We start from the raw sequence: 17,201 nt of genomic DNA on the forward strand, positions 1-17,201 counted from the left end.
AGCGTTTTACCTTTGATCGTAGAGACTCGATGAAAGTTGTCGGTGTACATAAGTAGTGAGTTCAAATTATGAGTTCTGGGCTGCTCTGGCAAATGTAGTTCATGAGATTAATACTTTACTAGGGAAAGCTGGGTGCAAACTTCTAGTTGTAGACCAAGACTGCTCATAGTGTTGCAAGTTTTGTTCTCCATGATAGAACTCCTAGTTCTATGAATTGTGTCCGATCATGCGATTAATGCCTATTTGTTACATATGCTTAACCCTCTTTCGGATGACTGTTGACTGTATTATCCTGCATAGTTAGTAAAAGATCAGGTATGATCCCTAGATATAATTTTCTTCCCTCTTTTCTTTACTTCTTAAACAGTTGCCTGGAATCCTGGATTGCCGTTTAACATTAAACATGTTGTGGATGCTATTTAAGGAGGCTAGTGCTGGCAGTGTTATACTATGTTTTTAATTGATGCCGGAAGATAGACACTAGTTACTTAGTAAGAAGCATAAGGTGCTGGATATACTAGCAGTATGTTGGGTTACTTGGTTGGAAGTTCGTAACAATATAGGACTTGTGAACATTGCGAAGAATCAGATTGTGGTCGGCTATTTTAGGTTCCTGTAGAGTCAGGACTTTGTTTTCTCTCATTTATTTAGACTGAAAACACAGCTGTCTGTTGATACTAGATTAGTTGGTGTTTCTTAGCTTGTATTTCCTAAGAGTATATGGTGGTGTCGTCGATCTTTAGTAGATATTCTTGTAAATGAGAAGCAGCTTGACTTTGTGGACTAGTAATGGAGTTGCACATTGCAGTGTCGGTACAAAATTTCAAGAATAAAATTTAGTTTTCTGTGGATCAAGTAGCTATAATACTATTAGTTATGTCACTAATGAAATTCTTAATTAAATGCTGTAAACCTTGTTATGGAAAAGTTAAAGGAACATCTTTTTACTGATCCTATAGTCCTTTATTAAAGGACCCTTCTTGACCAAGTGATTGATTATACAGTGTTAGGGACAGAATGACAGAAAACAAAAAAGCTGATGTTGGAAGCAAGGAAGACAGTTGCGACTTTGTTTCTAAAGCCTTTTTTAAATGGCTTAGATGGTGAACTAAAGGAATATCATTTAGCTACATCTCATACTCTAAATCAACTTCTTTGCGCTCCTTGTTCTACTTTTGGTATCTGAAAGTTAGTCCAGACTGGGACCATTCGCTTCTGAATCAAAACTTCAAGATTACTAGTGTTATACTACTTTGCATCTCTCTGTGTGCGCGCTTCTGAATCAAGACTGCAAGACTACTAGTGTTATACAAGTATACAACTTTGCATCGAATTTTCCTATATATATGTAGACTTCTTAAGCAATATTCTGAATGAACTGATGCATCATTGTACTCAATTTACCCTATATTGCAAAATACTATGAACAGCATAGTACGTGTGCAATTGTCTATGAATCTGTTAGTATTGTTTAGGTGATACGTAGTTTGTGATATATGCTATTTCTGGTGATGTTTGGTGTTGATCTTGACTCAGACTATAGTCCTTTATGCTGTTGCCCTATGCAGATCACAAATTCAAAATTTGTATTCTGTAATTCAAATGTGTTTTTCTTTTTTCTTCAGACGCATAGCTTAAAATGTAACAGCAAGTTGGGTGTTTCAGTTGAAGGTAATTAGAGGTACATTATGAAGGAAGAGGAAAAGAGTTCTGAGAGTTGGTACTCCAAGTTGAATGAACTGTATAATATAGGTCTGGGTCAGCCTCTGTCCGTAAGTCTGACGATTGTTAAAGAAAGACAACTTCGACTTGTTTATACTTTCAGCTGAGATATGGGGCAAAAAAGAGTCTAATTTGTCAGAGAGAGATTTCTTGCCTGATTTCTGGTGACAATACCAATCACATAAAATTTCATGCGTGTGTGTGATTCCGATAATATATATATATATATATATATATATATATATATATATATATATATATATATATTCCTTTGAAAATTTCTGGTGAAAACATCAACCGAGTAAGAAGTGAAGATGGTCAAGAGTAAGATAGATCTTGCAATATATTGAAGGAAATGATTTTATCATTGTTCTAATCTTGGGACTGAATACATGGATTGAACAATAATTCTCAGAACTGAATCTTTAAAGTTCAGGAGAAGCATATTCAGGTTTAGCTTGATTCAACTGCAAAGGTAGAACTATATGATTTCAAACCAACAGTACTACACCGGAACAGTGATCATTCACTACTTTAGAATGAACATATTTGAAATTTATTATTATTATTATTTTTATGCAGAAAGAACAACAGGAACCAATACGAAACCTCTCGGAACGCCCTTGCCCAGCTAATCCAAATGGAACACTGGGAACACAAACAGGGGAAAGGCAGAAAAACCAAATAGAAAGACTAGGGCATAGTGAGCCAAATCAGCAAGCCTATCTACCACAAAATTAGCTTCTCGGTAGATGTGTCGAAACACAACAGAATGAAATTGAGCAGCAAACCTGTTGATATCTTGAACTAGAGCCTTAATCCTCCATGGGATAGCAGTCCTCAAGTGAATGCAATCCTAGAGAAGTTTAGAATCACCTTCCACAATGAACATATTTGAAATTGCCATACTCTCAGATCTACAAATCATATATTTTGAACATACATCATGTTTTATTACAAAAGAAAAAAAAAATACCATGGTTCATGACATCAAAAATCCAAGAGATTGAAAACGAAACTATGACAAAGACATAGTTGGAAGGGGGTTCACTTTGGAGAGAGGTTCTTGTACATCCGGATTGTAAGGAAAAAGATGGCATTGTGCATATTGAGCCATTAACTGATCCACGAGCACTAGTGCCACTCCAGCCTCCACCATTGGAACCGCTGCAAAATTCCATAAAAAAATAAATAAATAAATAAATAACTTCCAGTCAATCTTCAGCTTTCAAACACAAGTTAAGCAAGATCAAAAAGTGAAGATGTGAAATCAATAAGCTGCATTTCCAATCTTATGAAGAGAATTTGTTACTGAAAACAAAGTTCCAAAAGCACCATATGGGGGAGCAATAATTTGCAACTGCAAGATTACTATAATTAAAAGGGAAAGTACAGTGAGAAGCCAATATGATGCATGAGAATTCATATATAATCCAAAAACATACCTCGCGGGACAACACAAGGATCATGGCGACCACGGGCTATTAGTTCAGTCTCATGCTTATCTCTAGTCACCGTATTCTGCTTCTTCTGCACAAGTATCATAAAACCATGACAGTTTTGTCAGATAACTTACCCAAAAATATAAAAGACTGAGGTTGGTGAGTTGGTCCAAGATTCTTGAGAGAGGGAGGTGTCAGACTTACAGCAATTGTAGCTGTTGGCTTGAAAGCTATTCTCATGTTTATGATTTCCCCATTAGATATTCCTCCCTAATTGCCACATACCCAATATCAGTGTACCAGACATGGTCAAGAAAAACATTTTACCAACTTGCTTTACATATAGAAGTATCTAACTGAAATTTTGAATACATACTTGTGTCCCACCAGAGCGATTTGTCCTTGTCCTGACTCGTCCTTGTTCATCCACATAGAACTCATCATTATGTTCACTCCCGGTTAAAAAGGTACCTGATAGTTCATCATGAATAGTAAGAACTTGAAAAAATTCTAGCAATCATTCTTTTCTTTTTTTCCTTTTTTGGGAAAAGTCTTTATCTGGCACCAGAACTTGAAACAATTCCAGCAAACATTCTCAATCACAAATCCAATTTAAGAACATTAAATGCAACCCCGGTCGAAAGTACACGACAAATTTGGGAATCTTAACCTGCAAACCCGCTTCCGAATTCAAATCCTTTTGTTGCAGGTAATGACATGCAAGCTTTAGCTAGTTCAGCTTCAAGTTTGTCAAAAACAGGCGAACCAAGACCCTGGAATACAAAAAACTGAATCCTTCAGTACTCCATATATGACTTAATGAAGAAGAACCTGCATCCCAATCTAAAAAACTGAGGAACATGTACTAGTGAACATGCACAAAAGCTCAGACATGAGAGGAAGAGATAGAATATACCCGCGGGCAATTTCTAATTATGCATGTGACAACACCACCAATGGATTCCCCTCTCACCCTAACAGCATCAATAGCAGCAATCATCTTCTCTGCATATTCAGGATCTGGACACCTAACCATATTACTCTCTATCTGGCATTATTTCACAAAAAGACCAGTTCAGCTAATGAGCAAGCATGCAGAATTGAACAGGAATTATCATAAGGGTGCCACTGATAAAGCCAATAAAAAGAATTCTTGTGAATAATTAAAGTTCATTAGTATCAATAAGTACTTCAAAAATCCACATAACTGAGAAAAATATTTTAAATACTAAAAAAAATCTAAAAAGAGTAAGCTCACAGTAACGGTTGTACTTATTACTTTGAAATATTCAACATCAGTTTAGATCTAGTAGGTTCTAAAAACTTGAAACCCAACAATGCATTCACTTATTAAGTTTTGTGTTGCCTCAGTTACTAAGGGGAACGGAGAGCTTATACAGAGAATCTCTTTAAATTTACCAGCTACAGGTTGCAACTTGCAAGTGCAAAACAATTGGGAAGACAATTACATGAACAGGGAAATGTCTTCCCATATTTAGCAGAGTAATCACAGCTGCAGGAAATGTGGCCAGATGTGACTAGGACAGACAGAGAAAAATTTTAGTATCATTTCGTAGAAGTCGTGCTACAAAATGAGATCCTCAAGTTTCTAGGGGTGCGATACTGTCAAAGAGGGTGTGTCGGTGGAGGAGCCTACCTGATTACTACTTTCTAGATTAATGAAACATTCTGATTTTAAATCTGCAATTCACTCTAGGAAATCGTTGTAGCATAACTTGAACTGTAATGCCTTACATGAATTTTGAAAAACTATGTATATGGACGTTCAACAAAGCTAGCTACTCAAGTGTAAACATATATATTTTACAAACATGTACATATATGTATGTATGCACTTCCTACACTGAATTTCAAATTAATATACATAATCCCACCTGATCAAGTGAAAGAGTGTAATGATCAACCAAGTCTTCTGGGAGTACGACCTTGTGGACTTGTGAAACATAAGCAAAAACCTGAAGACATGACAAACATTGGGGTTAAGATTTGAAAAAAAAAATGAAACAACAAGAATTTCAATAGGTAAAAGGAAGTACAGATAATAACTTATGGACTAGCTATTTCCTATACTAAAGTACAGCTAGCAAAACTGGCCAACGAAGTTCTGAAACTCTTCTATCAATTTACAGGACAAATGATTTTCACTATGTTCTGGAGTGTCGTAGATTAACATGGACATGGGTGTCCACACTTCCTCTTCAGAAATACATTTATTCTTGATCATATATTTACTTGTTAGACATAATTATTATAAAAGATGATGATAAAACTAATTTCCTTGACAAAATGACCAAACTTGCAATTTTCTATGCAAATAAATAGGAAATCTTCTAAGCAACAAACACGGCTGGACACAAGTTTTGTGTCTCACATGGCCAACAGAGCTTTGGACAAGATGCCCTAAATAATCTTACTAAGAAAAAAGTAACAATCAGCAAATTTAATTAGGCATCTTTGAACTTGGGTCAAAATCAGGGTATTTATTGCTTGCTGAAGTCACAATTTGACAAGGTAAATCAACTGCAAGAGATACACAGCAAGCAACATAAAAACTGAACGGACTACAGCTTCAAGCACTGTTGTGTAATTATTCAAGGATATGCATGTAGTGAACAACACTGATATATTATCATGGACAAAACAAGGGGGAAACTGGAAAGTTATCAACATTAGCAAAAATGTGTCTGTCTACATCCTGTTAAAAAAAAAAAAAAAAAAAAAACTATACTTCGGAACAGGAAGAGATTGCTCAGTCAAGAAAAAGTTCACCAATTTCACAGCAGTGCATGCATGCACGCGTGCACACTCAAATGAATACACACCTCAGTTCCTGAGAAGTCCTTAAGGATTTTTTTCGCAACTGCTCCTGCAGCAACTCTTCCAATTGTTTCTCTAGCTGAAGATCTACCACCACCCTTCAATTAAAGATTGGGTTAAGATATGTAAATTTGCAAAGAAGCTTGTGAACCTTTCAGTCGTTAAACTTAAAAGAAATTACCTGCACTGATCTGATACCGTACTTCAAGTCATATGTGAGATCTGCATGTGAAGGCCTATAAGCTATCGACATTTCGTCATAATCCTACCAATACAACAACATAATTATGGTAAACCTTGCCCACATTATAAGCAGTGTCACTTTAGTACAAAACAGCTCAGTTGACAAGTGATTGAATTGTAAAAAGCACACATGTGATAGTCAATTTAAAGTACCCAATATTACAAGTAAGAAAATCATATAGAAACACAACAGTAACGAGTTCCACAGGCCTCACATTTTGTTTATCAACTCATCCAATATGCAATCAGAAGTGTTTGAAACAAGAAAGAAGCACCATCATCCATCATATACTTTTGACCTAAGAAGCACCGATACGGGTACCCGGATACGATACGATCGGAAACGTAGAAACGGCAAATCTTAAATATAATAGGATACGGGTACGTGAAGGAAACGCCAATTAAATATCTATATATATATATATATAATTAGATATATATAATTAGAAGAAAAAAAAATGAAACATAAACAAAAGAAAGATGGGAGAGGGGGAGGAGAGGTTTCTGATGTTGTTGGGGAGACAAAGATCCAGTCTTTTCTCTTCTCTGAGGAGGAGGTGGGAAAGAATGAGCAGAAGACCAGAAATCCAGAATAGATTGGGTCCTCCTCGATCTGGGTCAGCTTCTCCTCGTCTCTCTCTCTTTCTTCGATCAGGGTCAGCTCGACTCTCTCTCTCTTTCTCAGCTTCGTTTCCTTCTCTCTCTCTTTCTTCGATCTGAGCTTCGTTTCCTTCTCTCTCACTTTCTTCGATCTGGGTCAGCTCCCCAGATCAGCTCCTCTCTCTCTCTCTCTCTCTCTCTCTCTCTCTCTCTCTCTCTCTCTCTCTCTCTCATCTGGGTCAGTTTGTATTGAGCTTCGTTTCCTATTTATTTGCGTATCCAAATGATACACGTTTCCAAACCGTATCCAAATCCGGATACGCGTTTCCGGGCGTTTCCGACGCGTTTCGTACCCGTTTCCCGGATCGATACGGGAAACGAAGAGAATTTGGCGTTTCCGTGCATCATAGCTTTTGACACATAAGTGCATAGATCTATGTAGTACTAGAATAGTAGATATCATATATCTGAAACATCACAAGCAGAACCCTACAGAGCGAATAGAGGTACAGATGATGGCCCAAAAAACTACAAATATCATGATAATAACAGTAATTAAATAAAAAACATGACAAATAAAGATTATTAACCCTCCACTCCATTTTATTTCCACTTCATATAAGGCCTAAGTATTGGATACTTACACGTCCTCTCTGATCAGTATTGGGTACAAAGACATGAATAGGTGCCCCGGTAGTCAATCCTGAATCTAATATTATATCATCACAATTAGAGTACGCACGGATGAGTTGAGAAGAAATTGAAGAGAAATTAAAAAGAAAATTGAAGAGAAATTAAAAGGAAATAATAAAAATAGGTTGAACCACAAAGATCTAACCTTCATGGACTCCTGAAAGTATTTTGCATGTGTCAGTTTCCTTCCTAGGGGTAGTAATTCGGCTCTGACCTGGCCTCCTGTTACAACAACTCTAATCACTAACCAATGAAAAGGTTTGCATCAAATCAAATCAGACACCAATAACTATAAAGGAAGCTTCAATCATGGGAAGCAAATTAAACTAATATCAAACATATGACTATCCAAGGAAGAACATTGTCTCAACATACAATAAACATTCAAAAGGACATACTGCCAAAAGTCCTTAAAATGAACATGAAATAGGGAACATCAAGCATACAAATGCCAAAAAGCAAATTAGGAGAGGCACATGAAAAGCAAAATACCTTCTGTCAAGGTCTGCTTGCAAATCAGCTTCAGATAAGGGTCTCCGAGGAGGAACCCCATCAATTACACAACCAACACCACCACCATGAGACTCTCCATAAGTTGTAACACGAAAGTAATTCCCAAAAGTACTCCCAGCTGCCTGCACCTCTGGACCCCAGCAGAGAATATTTCAGAAATTGTAAAGTCTAACTTTAACTTCTAACCAACTACAATCCTCTACATCCACACTCCTATATATATTTTTTCAATATTCCATTTGACGAAAACACATCTATTGCACCCTTTCTCAATTGGAGTGAACAGAAACCCCAGGCACCCAATTTTTAAAACCTCTAGCATAATCTAGTTGGAAAGAGACAACAATACCATCGACTTATCATTTTCAATAGAAAAGTTCCCGACTTTTCCGACCAAACAAACAAAGATTCATGCTTTTCATATGAAAGTTCCAAGGTTCGAAACTTTCCTCTAAGCACAAACAAAACCCGGAACGACATTGCAATCAATAAAATTTCTAACACAATGCAAAGAATCAAGCTTTAACACACACAGCATCATATAGAGCCTTCTTCAATGATCATAGCTAAACAATACCAATCAAGTTACCAACTTTATTGAAGAAAAACAGAAATGAATAGAGAGGAACAGAGAAAACTAACGGAGCTTCTTGGCGGTCCGAGGCCGGACCACGAACTGAACGGAGGGGGAGGACAGGTTTCGAAGATTAGAACACAACCCAGATAGCCGTTCGGTCCTTGAAGCAGAACCCAGAAAGGGTTTGGATGTGAGAGACGAAGAAGCCATTGAATTGAGCTCACAAAATCTCGGCTCACCCACAACAACCGAAGTTGAATCGACAGCGAAGATGTGAAGGAAAGATTAGAGAACAAAGTGGGTGATGTGTTTGGGATTAAAAGAAAAAGGGAGGTAGATGCCACCAACTCACTTCACCTACCAGCAGCCACCACCACCACTCTCGGTCGACCTCAACTCTTTGGTTGGTGGTCTCCGGTTTTTGGTAAGACTAGGACCGAATGGAGTAGGAGGGATTTAAACGTTTTCGGGTCGGAGTTAAAAAAACCCGGATCAAAGTATGGAGTAAGAGATAGTAATTACGGTAAAAAAAACACTTTCACCACCCTTTCTCCTTCTCCTGGTTGGCCTCTAACTTGTAATCATGCTTTGTTGCAATTTAGAACCAAAGTTTACATGCTGTGAAGTTGTGAATCCCGGCCAGAAAGTGAAAATTGATTGACTTTCAGGTTTTGCGATACTCTACGGTCTGCATATCAAGATTAAATTAATATCATAATCGATAAGTAATAATTCAATCAATATCTGCTCTGGTTTTCATTGAGAAGAATTGTTTTGGATTGGAAAAGAAAATGATACCGGTTTCTTAAAGAAAGGCACCGGACTTGATGATTACTTACGAGAAAAAAAATTTAAAAATACACATGTGTATACAGTTGTGAGGTAGTGTAAATTTCATATTGCCTATGAGGTTATAGGAAACCTTTTTAATGAGAACCACTTTAGTGTGGACTAGGATTTAGGGTTTAGGGAGCTATAATTTCACTATGATGCTGATACTCTTTCATCGGCTCTAGGGTCAATAAAGATTGAATCCTAGTAACAGTAGAAGTACCATGGTTGCCACAAACTACGAACTACTATGTGATCTCCACGGCCAAGTACCCCAATTGACCAATATAACATTACTTGTTGTCCCAAGACCTTCAACATACTTGACCTCCGACACTGTACACTGCACTTCATGCTGCAAGTATGTTTCTCGGCCATAAATTCTGGGTCCAATAAACCATCAGTGATAGAAAATCTGGGATTTCCTTGGCACTTACAGGTACAATTATTGCTGTATGTTTTTCTCATTCTTTTGTTCTCATCTACCCTTCGATTTTGAATTAATTCCCTGCTCCTTGAACTGAGTGACAATTTGCACGACTCTCATATTGAACTCATTTTTCACATCCTGAGATTGCTGTTCCATTGCCTGGATAATTGGTGCATTTGGACAAGCTAGGCTTCCACCCGTTGAGTCTGTAACGGTTCACCTTATTATTCAATGCCACAATGAATTCTGTATTCCCGGATTTCAAAAGATCAAGTGACTCTATAGTCTGAGGCTTTATAAGCCATCCATAATTTTATTTTATTTTTTTATTTTTTGAACTGGAGCCATCCATAATGTCAACAACCAAAACTGCAATGTCACACAGACCAGAGCCCGTGACAGTAAATTAGTGAGTGGCTTATGCCGCAATTGGGGTGTCAATAAGCAACAGACCTGGTACTGACCTGCATTCGAAGTCATTTCAGTTACCAAGTTGTTTCGTATGAGTAAATGGGATTGATATCATACCATATATACTTGTACACAGTTACCCACTCCACTCATACGAAGCCAATTACTGGGAATGATTAAGAAGGATCACTTCAACCCAATATCTCACATCTAATAAAACTTGAACTTTTTAACCCCCCAAGTATGTGAGATCAGATGAAATAATTCTTCAGAATTCCGCAAATTCGCTATCCCACCATAGTTGTGGAAAGATCTTGCGGTCTCCTTATCGCCTTCATCATCTTCGACTAGCTACACCATCCTTCGGACTGATCACCTTCACTCTGGATGTGCTTTCTGCTGGGTTGATGAACATGGGCTTAATTTGATCGATGAGATGAAGAGGCGTCGTGGTTATGTCGGCTTGTGAGAATGGACCACTAACGCTAGGACGTGATTAGACACGCATGTTAACATAATATGTGATTGAGGAGGAACAGAAAAGGTAGACAGCAGATTCGGTTTCACTAGAACCACTCATCACCCGCAATGATTCAACCAAATTTGATTGTTGATGACAAGTATGAATTTATGGTCAACTTTCTTGTGATTAAACCGAACTTGTTTTGTATTTAATGACATGCAGGTAAGCAAAGTGAAAGTAAATATTTATGGTCAACGTCATACTTGGGTGAATCCAACATTAGAGATGTCGATCAAAGTAGAGGAAACTCAGATTTACCATTCTTTGATCTAACAACCAGTGTTTTCAAATGCGAAAGCGAAGGTGAAGGCGACCACCTATAGCCTCGCGAGGCGAGTGCCTCAAGGCGTTGAGGCGACCGCCTTTCCCGTAATTATTATAATAATACATTACATTTATAAATAATATGAATATAACTTGTTCTCATTTTCTTCTTTTTCTGATTTAAAAGTGGCTGTATAAGATTAATGTTTGTTTCTTTTTTTCAATTATATGTAATAGAATGATGTTGCCAATACCCCAATCCTATATGAAAGTACGAAACCAATATGTTGTTCAGTGAAAAGTAACAAGCAAAGTATTCCCAAGGCAAAATTACCTTTTGTTAAGCCTCTGTTCGATCACATGAACGCACCCAACGCGGTTTTGGCTCTGATGAGAACTAGCTAGGGACAGGCGGTTTTGGCTCGGTCTATAACGTACGTACTAGTGCCTTCAGTCATAGTTTAACCTTGTGTTGGGATGCCATATTCTAGTTCTTACTCCTATTTTTTGTGCAACGTACTGAACTTTGATTTGCAACCTACGTACCATGGCGAGTATGAGTGTTCTTCTAATTAACCTTCAGATCTAAGAGCATCTACGCACAATAAGTTTGCATAAGGGAGTTTGTCTTTGTATGCATTAATTATTCTAGATCTTACCTTTCTGAATTGTAATTTCAGGGTGTGCTTTCAAATGGAAATGAAATAGCAGTATTCAAAAAATTCGGGCCAAGGAACTGAAGAGTTTAAGAATGAGATCGTGCTGATTGCAAAACTCCAACATAGGAACCTGGTCAGGATTTTAGGTTGTTGTGTTGAAGAAGAAGAGAAGATGATAATCTACGAATTCTTGCCAAATGTTTAAGAATGAGAGAAATTGACAGACATTGATGAGAGAATTGTGTATTCAATATTGAGAATAGGAGCCCTATACATAGGGATTACAATGTACATGTTCTAATGTTACAAGGAAAACTATTCCGAATAGGACTAGGAATTCTAGAACATTCTCTCCTATTACAAATATGAAACTTATCCTAGTTTGATTAGGCACACAAAGTCGATTTCCTTCAACACCAAACAAAAGTTTGGACTTTTTCATTTTTAGTAAGTCTTATTTTTGCTTTTGCATCTTAAACTCTACTTAAAGATGAACAAGATCGAATTGTTTATATGTTTCTTACTTTTTCCAGATGAATCCAATCGAACACATTTAGATTGGAGGAGACGCTTTGAGATCATTTGTGAAATTACTAGAGGGATATTATATCTTCATCAAGATTCAAAATTAAGAATCATACACAGAGATCTAAGAGCGAGTAATGTTCTATTAGATGGTTCTATGAATCCCAAAATTGCAGATTTTGGTCTGGCTAGAATATTCGAGGGGGATCAAAGTGATGCAAATACAAATCGCGTGGTTGGAACATGGTAAGTGAATTCTTCCAAAGTAGAAGTTATATAAACATAATGTTTCCTCTCTGGCAATACATAGCACAAACTTGATGATGCAGTCCAAAAGTGACAATCCAAAGGCTGATTTCAACAAAATAAAAAAGATAAACTAAAATAAATTATAGTCAACAAAGTTATCTGACAATCAATTGTTCTTCCTACTATTCCAGTGGTTATATGTCACCAGAATATGCAATGCAAGGACTCTTCTCAGTAAAGTCAGATGTATATAGCTTTGGGGTAATAGGATTAGAAATCATTACTGGTCAAAAGAATACTGGTCACCATCCCAGATCAAGTTTGGTTGAACATGTGAGTTTTCAAGGCTATTTTGCAAACAATATATTATTGGCCTTGATAACAATGCTAATTACTTTGATAATGTAAATTGTTCACAGGTTTGGAACTCATGGAGAGAAGGTAGTGCCTTAGAACTCGTTGATTCATCTCTCAGCGGATCATGCCCTGTCGATGAAGTTCTAAGATGTATCCACATAGCCTTCTTGTGTTTACAAGAGCACGCCACTGACCGGCGCGGCCAAACATGTCAGAAGTTCTTGTAATGCTGGGGAATGATGCAGCTCTTCCTGAACCAATGCGACCTGCATTTTTAATGGAGAGAAGTAATAACAGTGAAGACTCGTCAAACCGTGAAAGAACTGATTCTTTAAATGAAGTGACACACACTACACTAGAAGCTCGCTAATTAAGGGCTTATAATCTCAAGTTATGTATGTCAAACCATACATGTAAGATGCCTACAGCAGCCTTCTGGTTTAATCTGCTATTTAAGTTTTACAAATCCTTCAGAGCCCGTATTCATTATCACCCTTGAATTGAATAAGAAACATAGATCATCTGGGAAAGGAAGTGAAGGTAATGGCAGTAGCAAGGCTTACTAGCCAGTAGCAAGGCTTACTAAGTTACTAGCCATTGGTGACTGGTGAGTTTCCAAAATGGGAAATCAATGGAATTGAGGGTGCAAGCAAGACTTTCCCGGTTCTAGTCAATTGAACACAACTATGAGGTTATAATGTTCCACAGCTCCACATAGTATGTGTCGGTGCTACCAATTATTGAGACCCAAGGGGCAACAGGTTCTTGTGATTTCATAAATTTGTTAAAAAAAGGAAAAATACTTTCCAGTTGTTTACAAATAATCCTATCAAAGGCTATTATCAATGTGTTTAGAGGAATGTAACCATTAGTCTTCACAAACTTCCGGCACATCTAGTAAAGTGATTTCGTGATCCATCACCATCATTCTTTATAGTCTCTTTTACCAATGTAATCATAAATTTTGAGAGGAGGTGAGACATAATTAGGAACATATGTTGTACAGATATGAGATTAAGACCTGTAAACTGCAACATAACTACGAAAAGAAGACCAGATGGAAGAGGTCCGATTGCTTTTATTGCATAACAAGTTTCTTGATGACTACAGGTTTAAAGTTTAAACATCCATTGCATTTGACATAAAAGTAAATTTCCTCACATATATCCTTGAAATTAAATATATAATTTGAGGATCGCCTCAGGGGATAAGTACAACAGATCCAGATGTTTTCCTATTCTCAAGGTCTGAATGTGCAAGTGCTGCTTCAGACAATGGGTAGGTGTGATTTACTCGAACCCGCAATATACCTGCATCAACATTAGAAAATACCTCTCCTGCAGTCTCTAACAATTCATCTCGAGTAGCTGTGTAATGGAAAAGGGAAGGCCTGGTCAAGAACAGTGACTTCACTGAAAGAGCTGATAATGGAACCGGATCTGGTGCACCTGATGACTGCCCAAAACTCACCATGTATCCACGAGACTTCAAGCATATCAATGATCCCTGAATACAATAATACCTCCTCCAATTAAGGACTTACGCAGCACGAACCAAAAACAGACTGGCTTAATTGAACTCCTTGTTAATTTTTCAAGTTATGTTGATATACTGTGCACCATTAATTTCATTCATGTAAACAAGTAACCAGCCTAAATCTTGATTAAGATCAGATGAAGATTATTCTGAAAATTTTCATTTTAAAGATATGAAGAAAGTTAAAAGAAAAAGAATACCGAAACCATAAAAGGTTCTTAGGTAGAATTTGAACATAGGATGATCTTTCTCACTAAACTCTCTTGGTTCTGCTTTTGTCTTTCTTTTTAAGAGAATGAAGAGAAGTTACCTCAAACGTATCCTTCCCAACAGAATCGTAGACAACTTCAACCCCATTGCCAGATGTTATTTCAGTCACACGAGCAACAAAGTCCTCTTCCTTATAGATTATGACATGGTGACAGCCATCTTCCTTGGCTTGAGCTGCCTTCTCTTTAGTTGATACAGTTCCAATGACAGTGGCACCAAGGGCGTTAGCCCACTGGCATAAAAGGGATCCGACTCCACCAGCTGCTGCATGAACAAGGACTGTATGTCCAGGTTCCACCTGTATAGAAAAAAACATCAGAAGTTTCAAATCTGTGAGTCCAGGATTATCCACAGGTCCATTCCTATGCTTCAACCTCGTGATGGGTTCTGTATAAACGAGAGGGGGCATGATAGTGATACGCTTAAAGCAGTGCCATGTTATTGGAACCCTTGAAAGCCTTATGTTAGTCCAGGATTATGTTGTTAACATTCTATGCTCTTAAGAAGTACCATGATATTGATACACTTATAGCATTGTCTATGCTCCTTCTATCTCAGTTCAAAGAAATGGAACATAAATCACGATTAACAAATGAAATCAACTAGTTCACGTTCATAACCGAGCATACTGCTTTTTCAAAGCAAGGATAATTGCTGGAAAATTGGTCTGGCATTGTATAATCAAAACAATGGATCAGACCTATATCATATAATTCCCTTACAGACAGTTGCAGTGACCGGTCTAATGGTAATCAATATACACTGATAGCCTGATAGGTGTATGCAACATATAACTCTACAAAAATGTTCTGCAATGCCACATACATATTCAAGAAAGAATAAAACCAGCACCATCACAATCTAAGATGTCGTTTCCTGGAACCCCATCTCATGTATTCTAAATTTATAATTCAAGAATTCTTGATTTCACCGACTCACATGTGGTTTATGAGTTATAAAATTCCAGATGGTATGGATGAGTATAGAAGTACCTTGAAGCAACGACGCAGTAGAAACTGAGCTGTCATGCCCTTAAGCAAGAGGGATGCGGCAACAGTAGGCTCAATGGAAGGAGGAACAGGAACAACTTTGTTAGCAGGAAGGATCTGCTCTTCCACATAGGAGCCCATTGCACCACCAGCGAAGGCTACAACATCTCCAACTTGCCTGCCGGTTAGTCCAGGTCCCACAGCCGTCACAACTCCACAAGCCTCGACACCTAGAACAGAAAATTTCCTTGTATTAAATAGGTTTTCTGTCAGCATTCAAATTAGGAACAAGAAGATAAATCCATTTCAAAGGCCCAACCAGATAATGAAGTTCTAAAAATTGGACTATAAGTCAATCCTGATTGAGAGGCATCTTCTTAAAATTATAAATACTAACTTGTATTCTGATAGTGAACTACAAGAAATGAAGCAAAAACCTGGGATGTAAGGAATTGAAGGAGTCTTATAAACCCCTTTGCGGTAGTACACATCGATGAAATTAAGCCCAATGGCCTTGTTCTTCACACGGACCTCGCCCTCCTTGGGCTCTCCTACTTCCACATCTTCCCATTTCAAGACCTAACATCATTACATGACAAAACCAAGTTATATGTCAATGAAAAAGGCATTTGCACAATGAAATTCAGCTAGCATGTGACCAAAGATAACTTCTTTACACTCTTGTACCAGTGGTGATTATGATCATGTATTCTTAAGTAACATCAACAAGTCCCTTACCAGATTGCCTAGAAATAAACTATTGATTTCACTGATTCAACACAAACAAGTGATCATGAATCCATAATGGGTTCTCTGGTACAAATAACAACAAGTGCCCAGTATACTCCTTACTTCAGCTTTCATCAAAATTCTCCATGAACCCAATTCAAACGTTAAAAAAGTAAATATCTTTCACCAGGCAAATGGCAAGAAAGAGAGACAGAGAGTGAGAGAGATACCTCAGGTCCACCATGTTCATGGACTCTAATGCCTTTGACCATCTTAGCTGCTGATGATGATGCTTGAGTTGCAAGAGCTCTAACTAGTGATTTATGGGTTCTGAGTGAAGAGTTGACCCTATTTTTGATGGAAATTGAAACAGTGTGAACTAGTGGAACCAACTGGAAACTTGTTCCAAGTGAACCCATTCATTTGACTGCATCAAATACTTGAATGGGGATGACATACGGGCTAGGTGAAGGTCATGGTAATCGGACTCGTAAATTCTCGTACTCATTGGGCTTTCTGGCCCATACAAAATTTTCAATTTTTCCTGCCAAAGTGTAGCTTATGTGTAGGGGAAGGTTTTTTTACTGTGTTTGGAGCCTTCCCTGGTAGTGTCAGGTTACTTTGTTATTTGGAGCTTTCGATCACTCTCGGGTTAATATTACTCTAGAGTTTTCTTTCATGCTAATTACTTTGATAAATGTAACTTGTTCACAGGTTTAGAACTCATGGAGAGGAGGCACTAACTCATTGATTCATCTCACGGCGGATCATGCCCTGTCGATGAAGTTCTAAGATGTATC

General features: G+C 37.6%; 3 protein-coding genes across 6 annotated transcripts; 1 reads left to right on the plus strand and 2 right to left on the minus strand.

Moving 5' to 3' along the window:
* Window positions 1–2,208: 2,208 nt before the first annotated feature.
* Window positions 2,209–9,059, minus strand: LOC112182405 (chorismate synthase, chloroplastic). Of its 4 annotated transcripts, none has more exons than XM_024320899.2 (14): window positions 8,694–9,058; window positions 8,031–8,181; window positions 7,684–7,760; window positions 7,490–7,554; window positions 6,184–6,267; window positions 6,008–6,100; window positions 5,060–5,140; window positions 4,081–4,212; window positions 3,835–3,937; window positions 3,541–3,635; window positions 3,369–3,434; window positions 3,168–3,252; window positions 2,774–2,889; window positions 2,209–2,639 (listed from the first exon to the last, which is right to left on the minus strand). In XM_024320899.2, exons 1-14 carry the CDS (start codon window positions 8,836–8,838, stop codon window positions 2,634–2,636), a joined length of 1,299 nt encoding a protein of 432 aa, XP_024176667.1. In that variant the 5' UTR covers window positions 8,839–9,058; the 3' UTR covers window positions 2,209–2,633. The 4 variants fall into 4 exon arrangements, with proteins under 4 accessions (XP_024176667.1, XP_024176663.1, XP_024176666.2 ...); XM_024320895.2 differs by having other exon boundaries at window positions 2,209–2,598; window positions 2,699–2,889; XM_024320898.2 differs by lacking the exon at window positions 2,209–2,639 and having other exon boundaries at window positions 2,641–2,889; window positions 7,490–7,548; window positions 8,694–9,059.
* A 2,778-nt stretch (window positions 9,060–11,837) lies between these two features.
* LOC112182407 (putative cysteine-rich receptor-like protein kinase 35) lies at window positions 11,838–13,104 on the plus strand. The gene is made up of 5 exons (XM_024320901.2): window positions 11,838–11,943; window positions 12,167–12,193; window positions 12,280–12,517; window positions 12,712–12,853; window positions 12,940–13,104. Exons 1-5 carry the CDS (start codon window positions 11,919–11,921, stop codon window positions 13,102–13,104), a joined length of 597 nt encoding a protein of 198 aa, XP_024176669.1. The 5' UTR covers window positions 11,838–11,918.
* An 816-nt stretch (window positions 13,105–13,920) lies between these two features.
* On the minus strand, window positions 13,921–16,837 carry LOC112182406 (quinone oxidoreductase 1). The gene is made up of 5 exons (XM_024320900.2): window positions 16,632–16,837; window positions 16,110–16,251; window positions 15,676–15,902; window positions 14,724–14,981; window positions 13,921–14,383 (listed from the first exon to the last, which is right to left on the minus strand). The coding sequence occupies exons 1-5, from the start codon at window positions 16,818–16,820 to the stop codon at window positions 14,078–14,080; spliced, it is 1,122 nt and encodes a 373-aa protein (XP_024176668.1). The 5' UTR covers window positions 16,821–16,837; the 3' UTR covers window positions 13,921–14,077.
* Between the last annotated feature and the right edge of the window lie 364 nt (window positions 16,838–17,201).

This window comes from Rosa chinensis, chromosome 1 (assembly GCF_002994745.2).
Source record: "Rosa chinensis cultivar Old Blush chromosome 1, RchiOBHm-V2, whole genome shotgun sequence".
In the NCBI taxonomy this organism is placed as follows: domain Eukaryota; kingdom Viridiplantae; phylum Streptophyta; class Magnoliopsida; order Rosales; family Rosaceae; genus Rosa; species Rosa chinensis.

What these genes read in the sequence shown, in the direction of transcription:
- LOC112182405 (XM_024320895.2), bottom strand. Translation starts at nt 8,838, where the DNA reads ATGGCTTCTTCGTCTCTCACATCCAAACCCTTTCTGGGTTCTGCTTCA. An exon ending in AGGACTTCTCAGGAACTGAG is followed by an intron (nt 5,141 to 6,007) that starts GTGTGTATTCAT and finishes TCATGTCTTCAG; the next exon opens with GTTTTTGCTTATGTTTCACA. An exon ending in AGCCAACAGCTACAATTGCT is followed by an intron (nt 3,253 to 3,368) that starts GTAAGTCTGACA and finishes ATACTTGTGCAG; the next exon opens with AAGAAGCAGAATACGGTGAC.
- LOC112182407 (XM_024320901.2), top strand. Translation starts at nt 11,919, where the DNA reads ATGATAATCTACGAATTCTTGCCAA. An exon ending in AATCTACGAATTCTTGCCAA is followed by an intron (nt 11,944 to 12,166) that starts ATGTTTAAGAAT and finishes CTTCAACACCAA; the next exon opens with ACAAAAGTTTGGACTTTTTC. An exon ending in GATCAAGTTTGGTTGAACAT is followed by an intron (nt 12,854 to 12,939) that starts GTGAGTTTTCAA and finishes AATTGTTCACAG; the next exon opens with GTTTGGAACTCATGGAGAGA.
- LOC112182406 (XM_024320900.2), bottom strand. Translation starts at nt 16,820, where the DNA reads ATGGGTTCACTTGGAACAAGTTTCCAGTTGGTTCCACTAGTTCACACT. An exon ending in TTCAATTCCTTACATCCCAG is followed by an intron (nt 15,903 to 16,109) that starts GTTTTTGCTTCA and finishes TTTCTGTTCTAG; the next exon opens with GTGTCGAGGCTTGTGGAGTT. An exon ending in TACTGCGTCGTTGCTTCAAG is followed by an intron (nt 14,982 to 15,675) that starts GTACTTCTATAC and finishes TTTTCTATACAG; the next exon opens with GTGGAACCTGGACATACAGT.